This window comes from Chrysemys picta, chromosome 11, assembly GCF_011386835.1.
Source record: "Chrysemys picta bellii isolate R12L10 chromosome 11, ASM1138683v2, whole genome shotgun sequence".
NCBI classification, from domain to species: Eukaryota; Metazoa; Chordata; order Testudines; family Emydidae; genus Chrysemys; species Chrysemys picta.
This window is the reverse complement of record NC_088801.1, coordinates 4,800,392-4,815,095: the sequence shown is the minus strand read 5'-3', so window position 1 is coordinate 4,815,095 and position 14,704 is coordinate 4,800,392. Positions and strand designations below refer to the sequence as shown.

Sequence of the window (14,704 nt, the reverse complement as noted above, 5' to 3'; positions counted from 1 at the left end):
TTACCTGGACACGCGTCAATGAGAGGGAAGAACTTGTTTCCAGTTGGGACAAGAGTGATGTGGGGAAAGAGGGCACCAAGGGAGCCATGAATGGGGGAACTGTGGCTCATGAGGGGTGCTCCCAGCCAAAAACCCTTCTTCCTCTGCGCCCCTGTCTCGCCCAGCCTGTCCCCCCTTGAACTGCTGGGCCACTGCTGGCAAGGCCCTGAGAGCACCTCTTCCTCCTCGCCTAGCTGCTCTAGTCTGTCCACTGTAGGGTGGAGTCATTGCAGAGTAAACCCTGCTCAATCTCTGCAGTCCTGCTGAGTGCGTGAGAAAGACTTTAGCTACAGCGGGAACAAGCTCGGAGGGAATCTCAAGCTTCCTACCCCTTTCCTTTGAGAGGCAGACTGTTCATCCAGTCAGCAGCTAAAGATATCCGATCCTGGTGAGACTGCTGGCCCAAAGAAAACACAGAGTCAGGTCCTGCTAGGAGAAATTGATTTTTCCCTTTTTCTCTTTCCCACATGCTACATCCCCATATTTTTCTTTTTGATTCATTTTCTGTGCTATGAATAAATGACGGCTTTGCATGATCTTTACCTACTGGCAGACTTATGTGCCAGGATAAGAGTGGGCCGGTACAACTCAGTATATTGTACTGAAACTTTGATAGAGCTAACTTGTTCCCCCACACACACACTGCTTAGCAAAATGTGTGAGCCGGGGAGGGTGTGACACTCACACACAGCTTGACACGCTTGCCACTTTCTCTTCCAGTGGTTGGTTCTTCCACTTCCTGCCACTGCTCTTATCCAGCCACCTTCCTCTGCCTCCAGGCCCCATCCCAAAGTTGTGCTCTCGAAGGGATTGTAGCACTGATGAATGGTACCAGCCAGGTTGACAAGCCTGGAGACCGGAGCAGAGTCATTGGTCTATCCCCAGCAGTTGTGCCAGGGTGATGGCTGCCATCTTGCCCAATGCTGGGGATCTCAGGAGCTAAACACGTAAGTCCCTACACCTTGAGCCAGTGGAGAGCTATGACAGATGCACATCCTCTGTGGATGAGGCATAGAGGGGGCACGTAACACACACTGGCGCTTCTCCCCACTGTCAGTATTGCTTAGCCCCAACCCCAGGAGGCCACTTCTAGAGATCACTAGAGCTGAAACTGGAAAATTCATTTTGCAAGGACCATGTGGTCCTGGCCCTTCTTGCTAAGTCTGCTGGTTAAGGCCAATTTTTGTGTGTGTGATGTGTTTGCTGCCCATTGTTATCACCACAGCACCTGAACACCAGTCATGGACCAGTACCCTACTGTGCTAGGCACTGTACAAACACAGAGGAACTGGACTGAGACCATCTACTTTTGTCACCTAGTCTACAGTCAGATGCAACAACCTCCAGCCAGCCTAACCTGGGATCAATTTGAACCACCAACCTAGGAGGTGAAAGGGTCTGAAGGCTGTTAATTCCCTGAGTCATCCAGTCCCTATTAGTCAGTTAAAACACACACACACACACACACACACACACACACACACACACACACACACACACACACACACACACACTTTTTCTTGATCTCTTCCTTACAAGATCAAATGATTTACAAAACAATCCTTTTTTTGCCCTGGGGACTAAACTTGGCAACTCACTACTCGCAATGTATATGACATCTCTTTGCAAAAATAACAGTGCACATGCAAAATGCCTTCCTTTCCTGAGCAGTGTTATCTTTAGCTAAGCTTATTCCTGGAATGAGTGTTGCTTAATAGCTGTCAATATCTTAATCGGATTCATGCAAGCTGTCCTCCCCCTCCCTACACCAAAATCAGCACTAAGAAGTTCTGATCTTGGAGTATTCCCAGGTAGCAGGATAACTGCAGTGGAAACACATCAGCTTTGTTGGTGAGTCTGGGGCTGGAGGTGAGACTACAGAAAATGGCTTTTCTAGGTTTTTTTAAAATTTGTAATTAGCGGTGCTGCCTGTCTGAGAAACAGGTATAGATATCTAAATTACCTTTTAGATATTAATTGGTTCTAGTGATGTTTGTCTTTGTACATTAATGAAATTCTAGCAAATCTGTAAAACGTGTGCAGTTTGTATGCATATTAACTATGTGGCGATCACTAACACCACATGACATTGTGGCCAGAAATAAAATCTGAGTATATGCAAATTTAGGAGAAACTTTCTTTCCACTGATGTACAGAACAATCATCAGTCCTTAGCTGGAGATCAAGGCTAAGTTACCTGCAGTGATTTTTCAAGTGGTCCTGAAATCTGCTTTAACACCGGAGAATTTTTGTAGCGCAGATGAGGGCTTAGTCTTTGTCCTCCAAGACAAAGTTGTCACATGATGATTGTCTAAGTATGTTACATTGGATATCATAGACATGAGCGGCATTGCTTTTAGCCTCACAGTTCTCCCTGCATGATAGTGTACTGCAAGGATTGGCAACCTTTGGCACACGGCCCGTCAGGTTCCACTGGCCGCAGTTCACCGCTCCAGGCAGGGCCGGCTCTAGGCACCAGCTTACCAAGCAGGGGCTTGGGGCGGCCACTTCGGAGAGGGGCGGCACGTCCAGCTGTTCGGCGGCAATTCGGCGGACGGTCCCTCACTCCCGCTCGGAGCGAAGGACCTCCTGCCGAATTGCCGCTGCAGATCACGATCGCGGCTTTTTTGTTTTGTTTTGTTTGGCTGCTTGGGGCGGCCAAAACCCTGGAGCCGGTCCTGGCTCCAGGCCAATGGGGGCTGCGGGAAGCAGAAGCCAGTACATCCCTCGGCCTGCGCTGCTTCCCGCAGCCCCCATTGGCCTGCAGCAGTGAACCACGGCCAGTGGGAGCTGTGATTGGTCAAACCTGTGGACACGGCAGGTAAACAAACCGGCCTGGCCCTCCGGGGGGGCTTACCCTGGTGGGCCACATTCCAAAGGTTGCCAATCCCTGCACTGCAATAATACAAATAAATAATAACATTTACCCCCTCTCATACTACAAAAACTAGCAGACTTTCTATGAAATTGAAAGGCAACAAATTGAAATGTGATAATAAGGAATTATTTTTATACAACACAAGTAGCCAGTGGAACTCATTGCCACAAGATGTCTCTGAGGCCCAGATCTTAGTAGGAGTCAAGGATTAGATATTTATATAGATAATGGGAACATCCACAATTGCATTAGACAGAATTAAAAGTATTAGGGATAGATATCTTCAAGGCATAAACCAACCACTAACTGATGGGATTAGGAAGAAACATCTCCTGTGATTATTAAATAATTGTCCACTACAGGTTTGGGGGTTTTGTGTCTTGGTTTTTGTGTCTTCCTCTTGAACAACTGGTGCTGACCACTGTTGGCAATAGCATAGAGAACTTGCGGGAATCCTGGTCTGGATCAATATAGCAATTCCTATTGTTCTTATAGAACAAATGCATATCATTATCTTTTATCATTGTAACCTTTGTCTTTTCAATCATCTGTTACAACCTAGCTCTGTGCCCTCTGTATGGAGACCAGCCCGTTAGAAGTAAATGTAGCCTCTGGGTCTCACATGCTTCCAAGCCAGCTGGGTCTGGGCAGACTCTAGTCCCTGTTTCTAGCTCTGGGTCTGTAAATATGCTCCCAGGCTCAGACCTTTTGTCTAAGGCTTTCCTTGGGATCTGGGACGCCACAGTCCAGCCACCCTAGGTCCTGAAACCAGTGCCTTAGACTTCCTAAGCCTCCCCAATCAGGTACACATGCTTCCCTCCTGAGGTTCATTGAGGCTGCGAGTGCTCTGGTCTTCTAGCTTAACCCCTTTGGGGACAACATGTCAGGAAAGCAAGGAACACAAGCTGAGCAAAGGAATTTCTTAACCACAATCACGTTACTCTTAAAAGCATTTCAGAGTTACAGCTCTCTAAAAAATAACAAAAGTCCTGAGACGTCCCCCTCCCTGTATCTGATTGTACCCCACCTGTCAATCTGGGGGCTGTTAGTGTTTCAGGCCAGGCTCAACTGGAAAGCTACAGCCCTACTCTGCAATCATAAAACCCATTGTTCCCCAGGGGTGTGACAGTAGCTGAGAGTCATTCAAAGTCATAGCCTGAGATTGTAGTCTTGATGGCTTGTAGTCCATGATAGACCTTCAGTGAGGTGTCACGCTCCTTTCCTTGGTGGCTATCTGTAATACAATTGAACAGGCCACCCTCCGGCTGCCGTCAGCACTTAATACAAAATGGAGTTCACAATACAAAATGGAGTTCACAGTCGGATACAGATGTATCCCACTCTGTCACAAACAACCCCTTCTCTGATGCCCAACATATAATGTCCATCACAGACCGTAAACACTCTGGGGAAGACACCAATCTTTTTATTTGTCTGTAGAAAGCCGTGTGCACCTGTCCCACCATAGGAATCAAATAATGGCATTAATCACATTACCAATCCCCTGAGCTATCATGTGCACTACCCCTCCCCCACCCCTCTTCAGCCTTTTAAAACCTGAAGTCGCCGTAAATCTTTCTAACCATTAAAGGTTCATTTTGCTAAAACATCTTAACATCATGCTTGATTTCTGAATGAGATTGACTTAGTAGGAGCAGGCCTATAACTTATATGGTTTCTCATTTCCTGAAGCACTGGAATTGTGCTTCCCCCAATGTTATTTTATTAAGATGTGATTTGTCATCATATTGCTGAAAACAAGATAAAATGCAGGGCAATTAAATTCCTTATTTAACTCGACAAGCATCTGCTTTCTGTAGTCACATTTCTAAACAGCACCTTTGTCGCTGTTACTCAGTAGCTGGTCATAATAATATTTATTATGCTCAACATGCGAAACGAAAGTACCATAAACAAATGAATAAATAACTTCATATTGCAGATATACCCTGCTACTTATAATACATTATATTTACATAGCGCTGTCACGGGTGATTGGCTCTCTGAGGTTGACAGGCACCCAGCCTCTTTGGATATCTCTACGTTGTAGCTGGGAAGAAGCCTCCCAACCCAGGTAGACCGACTTACATTATGAGGGCTTGCACTAGCATGCTAAAAACAGCTCTGTGCATCCTGCAGCTCTGGCTAGCCCCTTGATCTTGGAGCCTTGAGGCCAGGTGGGCTTGAGCTTGGGTGGCGAGCCAGACCCTTCGCCGGTGCTGCAACGTCCACACAGCTCTTCGTTAGCATGCTACCGTGTGTCTGTCTGCCTGGGCTGTGAGGCTCACTCGCAGCTCTATGAAGGAGAATGAGCTAACCCAGATGCACATGTGGATGGTTAATTGGATAAATAGCTGGGCAGTAGGAACAGGGCCTTGTAAAGGGTTATGAGGGCTCAGGTTGGAGCCCGGAACACAGAGAGGAAGCTTCTGGAGACAGAGTGCCCCAGGGGAGCCAGGTAAGAAGCTACTCCCAGTGGTGTCTCTCTGGAGAGCAGAGGCTCCTAGAGAGTGGAGGGTCCAGAGGAGAGAGACTCCAAAGCTTTCCAGGAAAGGAGGCCTGGGAGGTAGCCGGAGTTAGCAGGGGAGAGACTGTAGAGCTCCAGGCAGTGGGCAAGCCTGAGGCCTTACAGCAGATGGAGAAGGCTTGTTTACAAACCACATCTGATGGTTGATTAAATAAACTAGACCCCTGCCGGGGCATTGTTCACTGTTTACAAGCTATGAATGCTCAGAGTTTCCAAAAAACCAACACCAGAATTTTATTGTGTGCAACAAAACAGGCCACAAAAGCAAGGTGCAGAAAACAAAACAGAGTAAAAAGAGTCTAGCAACAGTGTCACGGAGTGAACCATACTTTGAACCCTCCAGTCCAAAATTAAATGAAACACACGTAGTTCCGAGCCTGTGCGTTTCACAGGTCCGTCTATGTGTAGCTGTGGTTCTCCTTGTTTTCCCCTCGCATGGAGTGGTAGAGGTATAGGTGTACACCATGATGCCAGCCGGTGTGTTGGTGGGGAACGGGTAGACACCACGGAGCATGGGGAAAGCTTCAGATCAAGGGGTCCAGTTCTAGCTATGGGAAAAGAGTAAAAGTGTGAACCTGTACAGCGTTACTAAACACTAAGAGGGAACGTAGTTGTCTCCACGTATCTCAAAGGTGTAAAGGAAACATGTAGGCTGATCCAAGGAATAGTGAGATGAAATGAGGAAAGGAAAGTTTAGGTGGAACAATATCCTAAAAACAAGGTCAACAAGACGGCAGAACAGCTCTAAAAGCACATTTCAGATAAAGAAGAATTGCCCTTAGCTGCTAGCTGTATAGAACCTCTGACACACAGATCAGCGGTTCTCATTCCAACCAGTAGAGGGCAGCGTCTGGCTCATTACATCCTAGTGGTAGCTCAAGCCACTGTGCAAACACACTGCTGCATTCTGAATAGCCTCCAAGTGATGCAGCAGCCACCCTAAATGAGAGGTATACAAAGAGGGAATCACTGAGCCTTGTGATCGACGCTGCTCTTTTATCAGCCAGAGGAGCTGCTGCTAAGGACTTGGAGATCTCCTCCCACCTTGGCAGGCAGTGTGTCTCCGCTGACCCTGCCGTGCGTCCAGCTTTTTGGTGTTGTTACATCTTTGTTCCATAAACTTATAAATGGAGGTGGGAGAGTAGCTGGGAGCTGGGCTGAAATCTCCAAGGGAAAGGCTGCCTGAGAGCTACCAGCAAACTGCTTGTTCCTTGCACTCTCAGTTTGTTTCCCGTGCCTCACTGGAGATGCATCATACAGAGTAAATGTCTTAACGTTTGACTGTATTTCTGCTCGACACTGCAACCCCAAGCAAATGCTCCTGTCTGGATCTGACCATTTCTGCAAATGACACTCGTGTCTCAAGTCGACATCACCCTAGGAGGTCCGAGAGATCCTCCTCCCCCCAAATAGGGCTTCTTTCCCCTTTCCCAAGGCCTCTTTCCACCACTGACACAACCTTAAGTGCCCTCACTAGGGAACTGGAAACAAGTAGCCACATGAAATGCCAAGGGGGCTGGGTACTCTCAGGCTCTGCTCTCGTTCTGGCCCATATGTGGTACTGGGAGCTATCCTTGCTTACAGGGCCGGCTCCAGGCACCAGCCTAGCAAGCGGTGCTTGGGGCGGCCAATGAAGAGGTGGGGGCACTTCCGGCCCTTCGGCAGCAATTCGGCAGGGGGGCCGTCACTCCCTCTCGGAGTGTAGGACCTGCTGCCGAATTGCCGCCGATCGCGATCACGGCTTTTTTTTTTTTTCATGTGTGTGTGTGCTTGGGACGGCAAAAACGCGAGAGCCGGCCCTGCTTGGTTAGGGCAATAAAAAGGTCTAAGGCTTGAGCTGCATGAGACAAAAAGAGTTTCTGTCATTTGCCTCTTTCTTCCTCTGCAGTATCGCCACCCGGAATCTGCCAGCACACAGCTGGGGGCGCAGTAATTATAGATGGGCTAGAACCAAGTCCCTAGCTCTGAGCATCCTTTCCCACCACAAAACAGACAGACAAAACCCTGGGGAAAGAGTTCGGAAACTGGAACCAGATCCAAATTTTGCATCTGTTCCCTCTTTCGATAGCAGGCCAAGACAAAACCCTGGACCCAAATACACCCAAACTTAGGGAATTCAGAAGCTGGATCCGGATCCAATTTTGCAGCTTGGGTTCATCTATTATGCGTAAACATGTGCATGCAGAACAGTAAGTCATCGTGGGGTTGTGTGTGTACACATATATTCCGTGTGTATCTAAGGGATAGCGCATAGTGTGTAGTGCATTTATGTTTGTGCAGAAGAGTGTGTGTGTGTGTGTGTGTGTGTGTGTGTGTGTGTGTGTGTATACACACTGCCAAATGGATGAGTGAACTCCTATGGCTTGTGTTATTTGTCACGTTGCACCTTATTGCTGTTGAGTTCCCTGCTTTTTTCAGGCTGATGAGCTCCTGACTATTGATGGCCGCTGCTTTTTAATCAAGAAGTAATTTAAGGTTTAATTACGAGTAGCGAGATGAATGAATAGATAATAATTTATAAAACTGCCAGCTAGCTTCCCTGCCCCCATCCTATGTGCCTGCCAGGTGGGAGAAAACTGCATGTGGAAACATGGTGGATCATGGACCCCAAGCTCAGCATTGTCGGACAGAGGCAGTGGGCAAAGTGGGAAAGGGCTGAGATTCCATTTAGTGTAGTTCCCATGTTATATGTCCACATTAGTCCTGCTAAGAGGACACAACATAGGCTATCCCCACTCAATCCAGTCCTCCAACAAGTATCAGGGGGTAGCCGTGTTAGTCTGTATCTACAAAAACAACAAGGAGTCTGGTGGCACCTTAAAGACTAACAGATTTATTTGGGCTTAAGCTTTCGTGGGTAAAAACCTCACTTCTTCAGATGCACAGAGTGAAAGTTACAGATGCAGGCATTATATACTGACGTGGCTCTCCATGTGTCAGTATATAATGCCCGCATCTGTAACTTTCACTCTATGCATCTGAAGAAGTGAAGTCCTCCAACAGGAACTGCATCGCTGGGTTCTCATGTATAACGAATACGGTGAAACAATGTTTCTCTACTTTTTCACACCGGGGATCCTTTATTCAACATCCAATGTTTTTCCAACTTCTTGACATTTGCTTTCCATGGTTCTAGGATTAGAAGGGACCATTGTGATCATCTGGTCTGCCCTCCTGCATAGCTCAGTCCATGGGACTTCCCTGAATTAATTCCTCTTTGAACTGCTTCAGCACTTCACGCTGGGATACAGACTCCCTTATACTTTCTTTTCTCCAGTGTGGGTTTCTTTCTGTGTCCTTCTTCTTCCCTTCCCCCATTCCTATACTGTTCTCTCTCCTTACCAGGCATGTTGGCAAATATGTCATTCAGCCTCAACTATAGCCTCAGTGCTATAAAAGTAAGAGTTAAAAATGTGTCCGGGATCACAGTGCTAACACCATATATAATAACGTGTGTGTGTGTGTGTGTGTGTGTGTGTGTAGGCTGATTCCGCACTTTGAGCGCAAGAATTCTAAAAATTAACACTGGCCATTCCAGGCTTGTAATAAACTCCCAAGGTGACAGCTAAAAAAGAAAAACAAAGGAAATCAGCTCTTGCCACCAGCTAATTCAACAACATGTGCACAAACCTCTTAGGACACAAAAATTCAATCCTGTTTTTAAAAAAGATAAATTTTATTAAAAACAAAAAGAAAGAAAATACATCTGAAAACTCAGGCTATTGCTAGATTAAAAAAACAACCACTTACAAGAATTAAGCATCAAGAATAACTTTCTTGAGGTCCAGCTTAAAGGTTACAAGCAAAACAAAAGCACATGGGGTTAGCACAGACGAGTCCACAAGCCATAAAAAAAAGAAGAGATAAACCTAATTGCGTCTTCCTAGACATTTCCTGATCTACCTACATATCTGGGGTTGTAAATGAGTAGTTTCTAGGTAAGATTCTGATGATTTTTTCATACCTGGCCACAAGCTTCTTACAGAATAATTTCTGCCCTGTTTGCCTCTCCCCAGAGAATAACAGACAGACAAAAGGGGAGTCTTTGTTTCAATTTTAAAAAGTTTTAGCCTTCCCATTGGCTCTTTTGGCCAGATGCCCATTCACTTCCTTTGACCTATGCATTGGCCAGATGCCCATTCACTTCCTTTGACCTACGCATAGCAACAAGACTTTTTAACCCTTGACAGGTAAAGCAAGTAGAGAACAGCTACTAAGAGGGATTTTATAGCTAACTGGCTGGCTGGGTGTCCATAAAAGGAAGTTATTCCCCCTCCCCCTTCATTTATCACAGTGTGTTTTGAGAGGTTGACAGAGGGTGCTTGACCTTGAAGGGTCAGGGTGTGCCGGGAGTGGGGGAGCTTTAGATGGTAATTTGCAGTGTTGTCCTAGCTGTGTTGGTCCTAGCATATGAGAGAGACAAGGTGGGTGAGGTAACATCTTTTACTGGACCAACTTCTGTTGGTGAAAGAGACAAGCTTCGAGCTATACAGAGCTCTGCGTCAGGTCCTCGGGTGAGGCTGGCTGCCATAGAGCTGGGGCTGTGCTCCCGAAAAAAACCTGAGCAAAGCTCTGTGTGTAGCTTGAAAGCTTGTCTCTGTCACCAACAGAAGCTGGTCCAATAAAAGATATTGCCTCCCCCACCTTGTCTCTTAGATTAGTGGTCTCCAAACTTTTTTGATGATGTCACTTGGCCACTCGGTCAACGGCAGAGCCAGGTGGAGAACCCAGGAGTCCTGCTGCCTCTCCCCCGCCCAAAGTGTAACCTACTCACTAGACTACCACTAGGTTGTGGGCCTTGGGAGACTACATCTCCCATGGTGCAATGGGACTACAATTCCCTGCATGCAGCGCGCGCTCAGCCGGCTAAGTTCCCCCCTCCCGGTGGGGCGATGCCTGCTGGGAGTTGTAGTCCGGACAGATGCGCTCCCCTGGCGGGGGCTCCGCGCCTCGGCCTGCGTTGGGACCGGGCTGGAGCGGCCCGGAGGGACGCGCAGGTACCAGGGCTGCGGCCGCCGTGGGGAGGGGCGTGTGGCTTCCCTCGGTCACGTAACGCCGGGGGCCTCGCGGGAGGCCGGCTCCGGGACGGCTGGGGCTGAGCCTCAGGGGCGGGGAGCCCCAGTATCTAGGTGGGGGTGGCGGGCAGGGGGAGCCCCGGTAGCGGGGGGGATGGGGGTGAGCCCCAGTACCTAGAGGGGGTGAGCCCCAGTAGCGGGGGGGGATGGGGGTGAGCCCCAGTACCTAGGAGGGGGTGAGCCCCAGTACTGGGGGGATGGGGGTGAGCCCCAGTACCTAGAGGGGGTGAGCCTCAGTAGCTGGGGGGGATAGGGGTGAACCCCAGTACCTAGAGGGGGTGAGCCCCAGTAGCTGGGGGGGGGATAGGGGTGAGCCCCAGTACCTAGGAGAGGGGTGAGCCCCAGTAGCTGGGGGGTGGGGGTGAACACCAGTACCTAGAGGGGGTGAGCCCCAGTAGCTGGGGGGGGATAGGGGTGAGCCCCAGTACCTAGGAGAGGGGTGAGCCCCAGTAGCTGGGGGGGTGGGGGTGAACCCCAGTACCTAGGAGAGGGGTGAGCCCCAGTAGCTGGGGGGGGATAGGGGTGAACCCCAGTACCTAGGAGAGGGGTGAGCCCCAGTAGCTGGGGGGGGGATAGGGGTGAACCCCAGTACCTAGGAGAGGGGTGAGCCCCAGTAGCTGGGGGGGTGGGGGTGAACCCCAGTACCTAGGAGAGGGGTGAGCCCCAGTAGCTGGGGAGGGGATGGGGGTGAGCCCCAGTACCTAGGAGAGGGGTGAGCCCCAGTAGCTGGGGAGGGGATGGGGGTGAGCCCCAGTACCTAGGAGGGGGTGAGCCCCAGTAGCTGGGGGTGGCGGGCAGGGTGAGCCCCAGTAGCTGGGGGGGATGGGGGTGAACCCCAGTACCTAGAGGGGGTGAACCCCAGTACCTAGGAGGGGGGCTGAGCCCCAGTAGCTGGGGTGGTGGGCAGGGTGAGCCCCAGTAGCTGGGGAGGGGATGGGGGTGAGCCCCAGTAACTAGGAGGGGGGCTGAGCCCCAGTAACTAGGAGGGGGGCTGAGCCCCAGTAACTAGGAGGGGCAGGGCTGAGCCCCAGTAACTAAGGGATAGGGTGAGCCTCAGTAGCTGGGAGCCCCAGTATCTAGGAGGGGGGTGAGCCCTACTAGCTGGGAGGGGAGGGGAGTGAGCCCCAGTATCTGGGAGAGGGCGGGGTGAATGAGCCCTAACCCTTGAATTTTCCAGAGGAAGGGGCTGAATTGCTACCTGTAGCTATGGGAATGCCATTGGTGCTGGAAGTGTACATTTCCCAAGGCAGAAGGTGACCCCTTGCCTTGCGCCATGGATTCTGGGGCTCGGTTTGTGTTTGCCACGTGCTGCAAGAGGCTGAGCTGGAAGGATGAAGTGTGGTCAGACAATGCTTTTTATTTTCCTTAGGAGTCAAGGCCCTTGATTTACAGGCTAGTTGAACGGTTAAGAGATTTTTTTCAGTCATTTTTTCTGATTGCATCCACGTAGGGCTGGCCCTATGTTGTTCAGAGCCCTATGGGAGGTCGTGTGCAGGGGCTGAGTTGGATTTCCAGGGTATGCACAAATCTTGGAGGGGTTGAGGGAAGACTTTAGCAGTTGGAGTGCATGGGGGTGGTTTTGTTGTTCGGGTTTTTTTTTTCTCCCCTCCGGTGCTTTAGCAAGGAGGTCTAGGGTGCAGGGACCCCAAAGGGGAGTGTCTTTATGGTTGGCCACTTTGCATATGGCTTAAGTCTAGCCCTGAGTCCATGCTGTTGCCCTATTTTGGTTTTAGGTATTTGTACAGCACCAGTCACTCTGGTGTCTAGGTGCCAGTGGCACCATTTCATCAATAAAAAACAAATGCCTTCCAGGCATGTGGTTAAAATTTACCAGACATCTTTGTTTTGTGGGTTTTTTTTTTTTTTTTTTTAGGTTCGCCTCCAGTCCTGTAAAAGGACCAGTTGGATTCCTCGCTAATATTCAACACACAGGTTTCAGGACTATCATTTCAATTGTGGAAGATGTCATCTGGCCTTACGGAAGAACAGAAAAGAAAAATTGAGGAGAACAGACAGAAGGCCTTGGCTAGGAGAGCAGAGAGACTAGCAGCCCAGCAAGGAGGACCTGGTGGGCTCACTAGCCAACCATCCAACCTGCAGAATCCAAGTTATCGAAGAAACGTGGAGCATCAGTGTGTGAAACAAGAAGACAATCATGTTAGGTTCATTAGCCTACACCAGCAGACTCCCAATAGCCATGTGGTGCAGAAGAGCTATGTTCATAAAGGATATAATCACTTTAGCGCACCCCAGCAGATGGCTGGTTCATGTGGCTTGCAACAGGAGAATTGTTCAGAGGGCTCAAACCAAGATTCGTGGAGTCAAATGTGCAGCACTAAACAGTCCCTCCCAATACTCCAGAATTCTTTGAGTTATTCCCATCAACATTATTCAGGTTCTGAGCAACCCAAGGACCACCCAGCATTCAAAAAACCTACAGAACCGTCTCATCCTAGATTAACTGCTAATGAGCATCCTGATGATGTTAAAGGTTTACAAAGTCTGAACAGATCTGCCAGTGGACATGTTGACATGAAATACATGCCATCACCGAGCAGTGCTACCTTGAGTGATTCTGAAATGCCAACAAATGCAGGGAAACCAACCTGTGGGCCCTTCCCGAAAAAGGATAGCATCTCACAGTTCTGTGGCACTATGCGGCCACCCACTCCGTTGAAGGAGGGTAAGATGCAAAAGGTGGCCAGTGCTGGTGGTGTGGGCTCTACCTTGGAAGTATCCTGTCATAGAAAAGTACCCAGTGTTATCAAAGGAAGGTGCGTGAAGCACAGAGAAGACCGATTCCGGGTTGAAGTAGGCTACAATGCAGAACTTGTCGCTGTGTTTAAGAGCATACCTAGCAAAAGTTATGGTAAGAAAACAGAACAATTTCTTAAGGTTGGTTTATGCCCCTGTTGTTCTTAAGAAAAATCAGTATATCAGTCTCTTTAAGGAACTGTACAGAAATCGCCTCACCCATCACAGAAATGGAGCTATTTGCAGGGGTGGAATATGGCAATGATGTTGTATATAGTTTTTAGGGGGGATGTGAAAAGTAAGGCAGTTGAAACTGCAGAAGAATTCAGGGAGTAAATAACTCAGACTGGAATTTAGCCCAAATAATCTCCATTAACCCCCCGCTGCTTGTATGAAAAGTGTACTGAGATGTTTTGTGACTTCAGGCGGTCAGAACTAGAGCTGGTTGGAAACTGGATTTTTCCACCTTGCAAAAAATTTTGATCTTTTGGAAAAATTATCATGATTGGGGATTTTTTTCTTTTAATTTTTCACAAAATGAAAATTTTTAAAATAAATTGAGTAAATCAAAATGTTTAATTTCAGTACATTTGAAATGTGTTGATTTTGACCTTTAAAAAAAATATATTAAAGTACATTTTGAAATGAAAAGTCACTTTGAAACAAAAAAAAATCAAAGCTTTTCATTCCAAAAATGTCAAAACATCATTTCAAAATGTTTTTCCATTTGTTTCAAAATGAAATTTCATTTAATTTGTTATGATTGTGGAAAAAATATTTTTGTCAAAATGGTACTTTTTGACAGAAAACTATTTTGACAAAAAAAAATTCCTACCAGTTTTAGTCAGAATCTTTGAGGGGGAAAACAGTATTTTGGAAATTGGTATTGGAGAAATGGTCAGTTTAGTTTCAGTTGCTCTTGGACAGTTGGTTGACTCATAGTCTTTAAGGCCAGAAGGGACCATCATGATAATCTAGTCTGACCTTCTGCACATCACAGACCACAAAACTTCACCCACCCTCTCCTGAAATAGGCCCATAACTTCTGACCGAGGTACTGAGGACCTCAAATCTCAATTTAAAGACTTCAAGTTACAGAGAATCTACCATTCACTCTAGTTCAAACCAGTAAGTGACTCATGCCCTGTGCTGCAGTGGAAGGTGAAAACCCCCTAGGGTTTCTGCCAATCTCACTTGGTGAAAATTGCTTCCCGATCCCAAATATGGCAATCAGTTAGCCCTGAGCATGTGAGACCCACCAGCCAGACACCTGGGAAAGCATTCACTGTAGTAATTCAGAGCCCTCCCCATCTAGAGCCACATCTCTGGCCACTGGAGATATTTGCTAATAGCTGTCACTCGTGGACCACATGCCATTGTAGGCAACGTCATTATACCATCCCCCCTCCATAAAGTTATCAAGCTCAGTCT

The 14,704-nt window shown here is 48.1% G+C and overlaps 1 protein-coding gene across 9 annotated transcripts in view; it reads left to right on the top strand.

The window, feature by feature from the left end:
* Nucleotides 1-14,704, top strand: part of SMARCAL1 (SWI/SNF related, matrix associated, actin dependent regulator of chromatin, subfamily a like 1) — a 248,766-nt gene that overhangs the window by 174,885 nt on the left and 59,177 nt on the right. For 5 of the 9 annotated variants that reach the window (XR_010591506.1, XM_065561409.1, XM_065561412.1 and 2 more), the window contains exons 1-2: nt 10,318-10,441; nt 12,393-13,388. Coding sequence is in view for 8 of the 9 variants with exons in the window: in XM_065561409.1 (XP_065417481.1) it covers nt 12,482-13,388 (907 nt within the window). In the remaining variant the exon portion in view is untranslated. Of the gene's footprint in view, nt 1-10,314; nt 10,442-10,548; nt 10,574-12,392; nt 13,389-14,704 lie in introns of those variants that run through there. The other 4 variants (XM_065561413.1, XM_065561414.1, XM_065561408.1 and 1 more) reach the window with 4 other exon arrangements.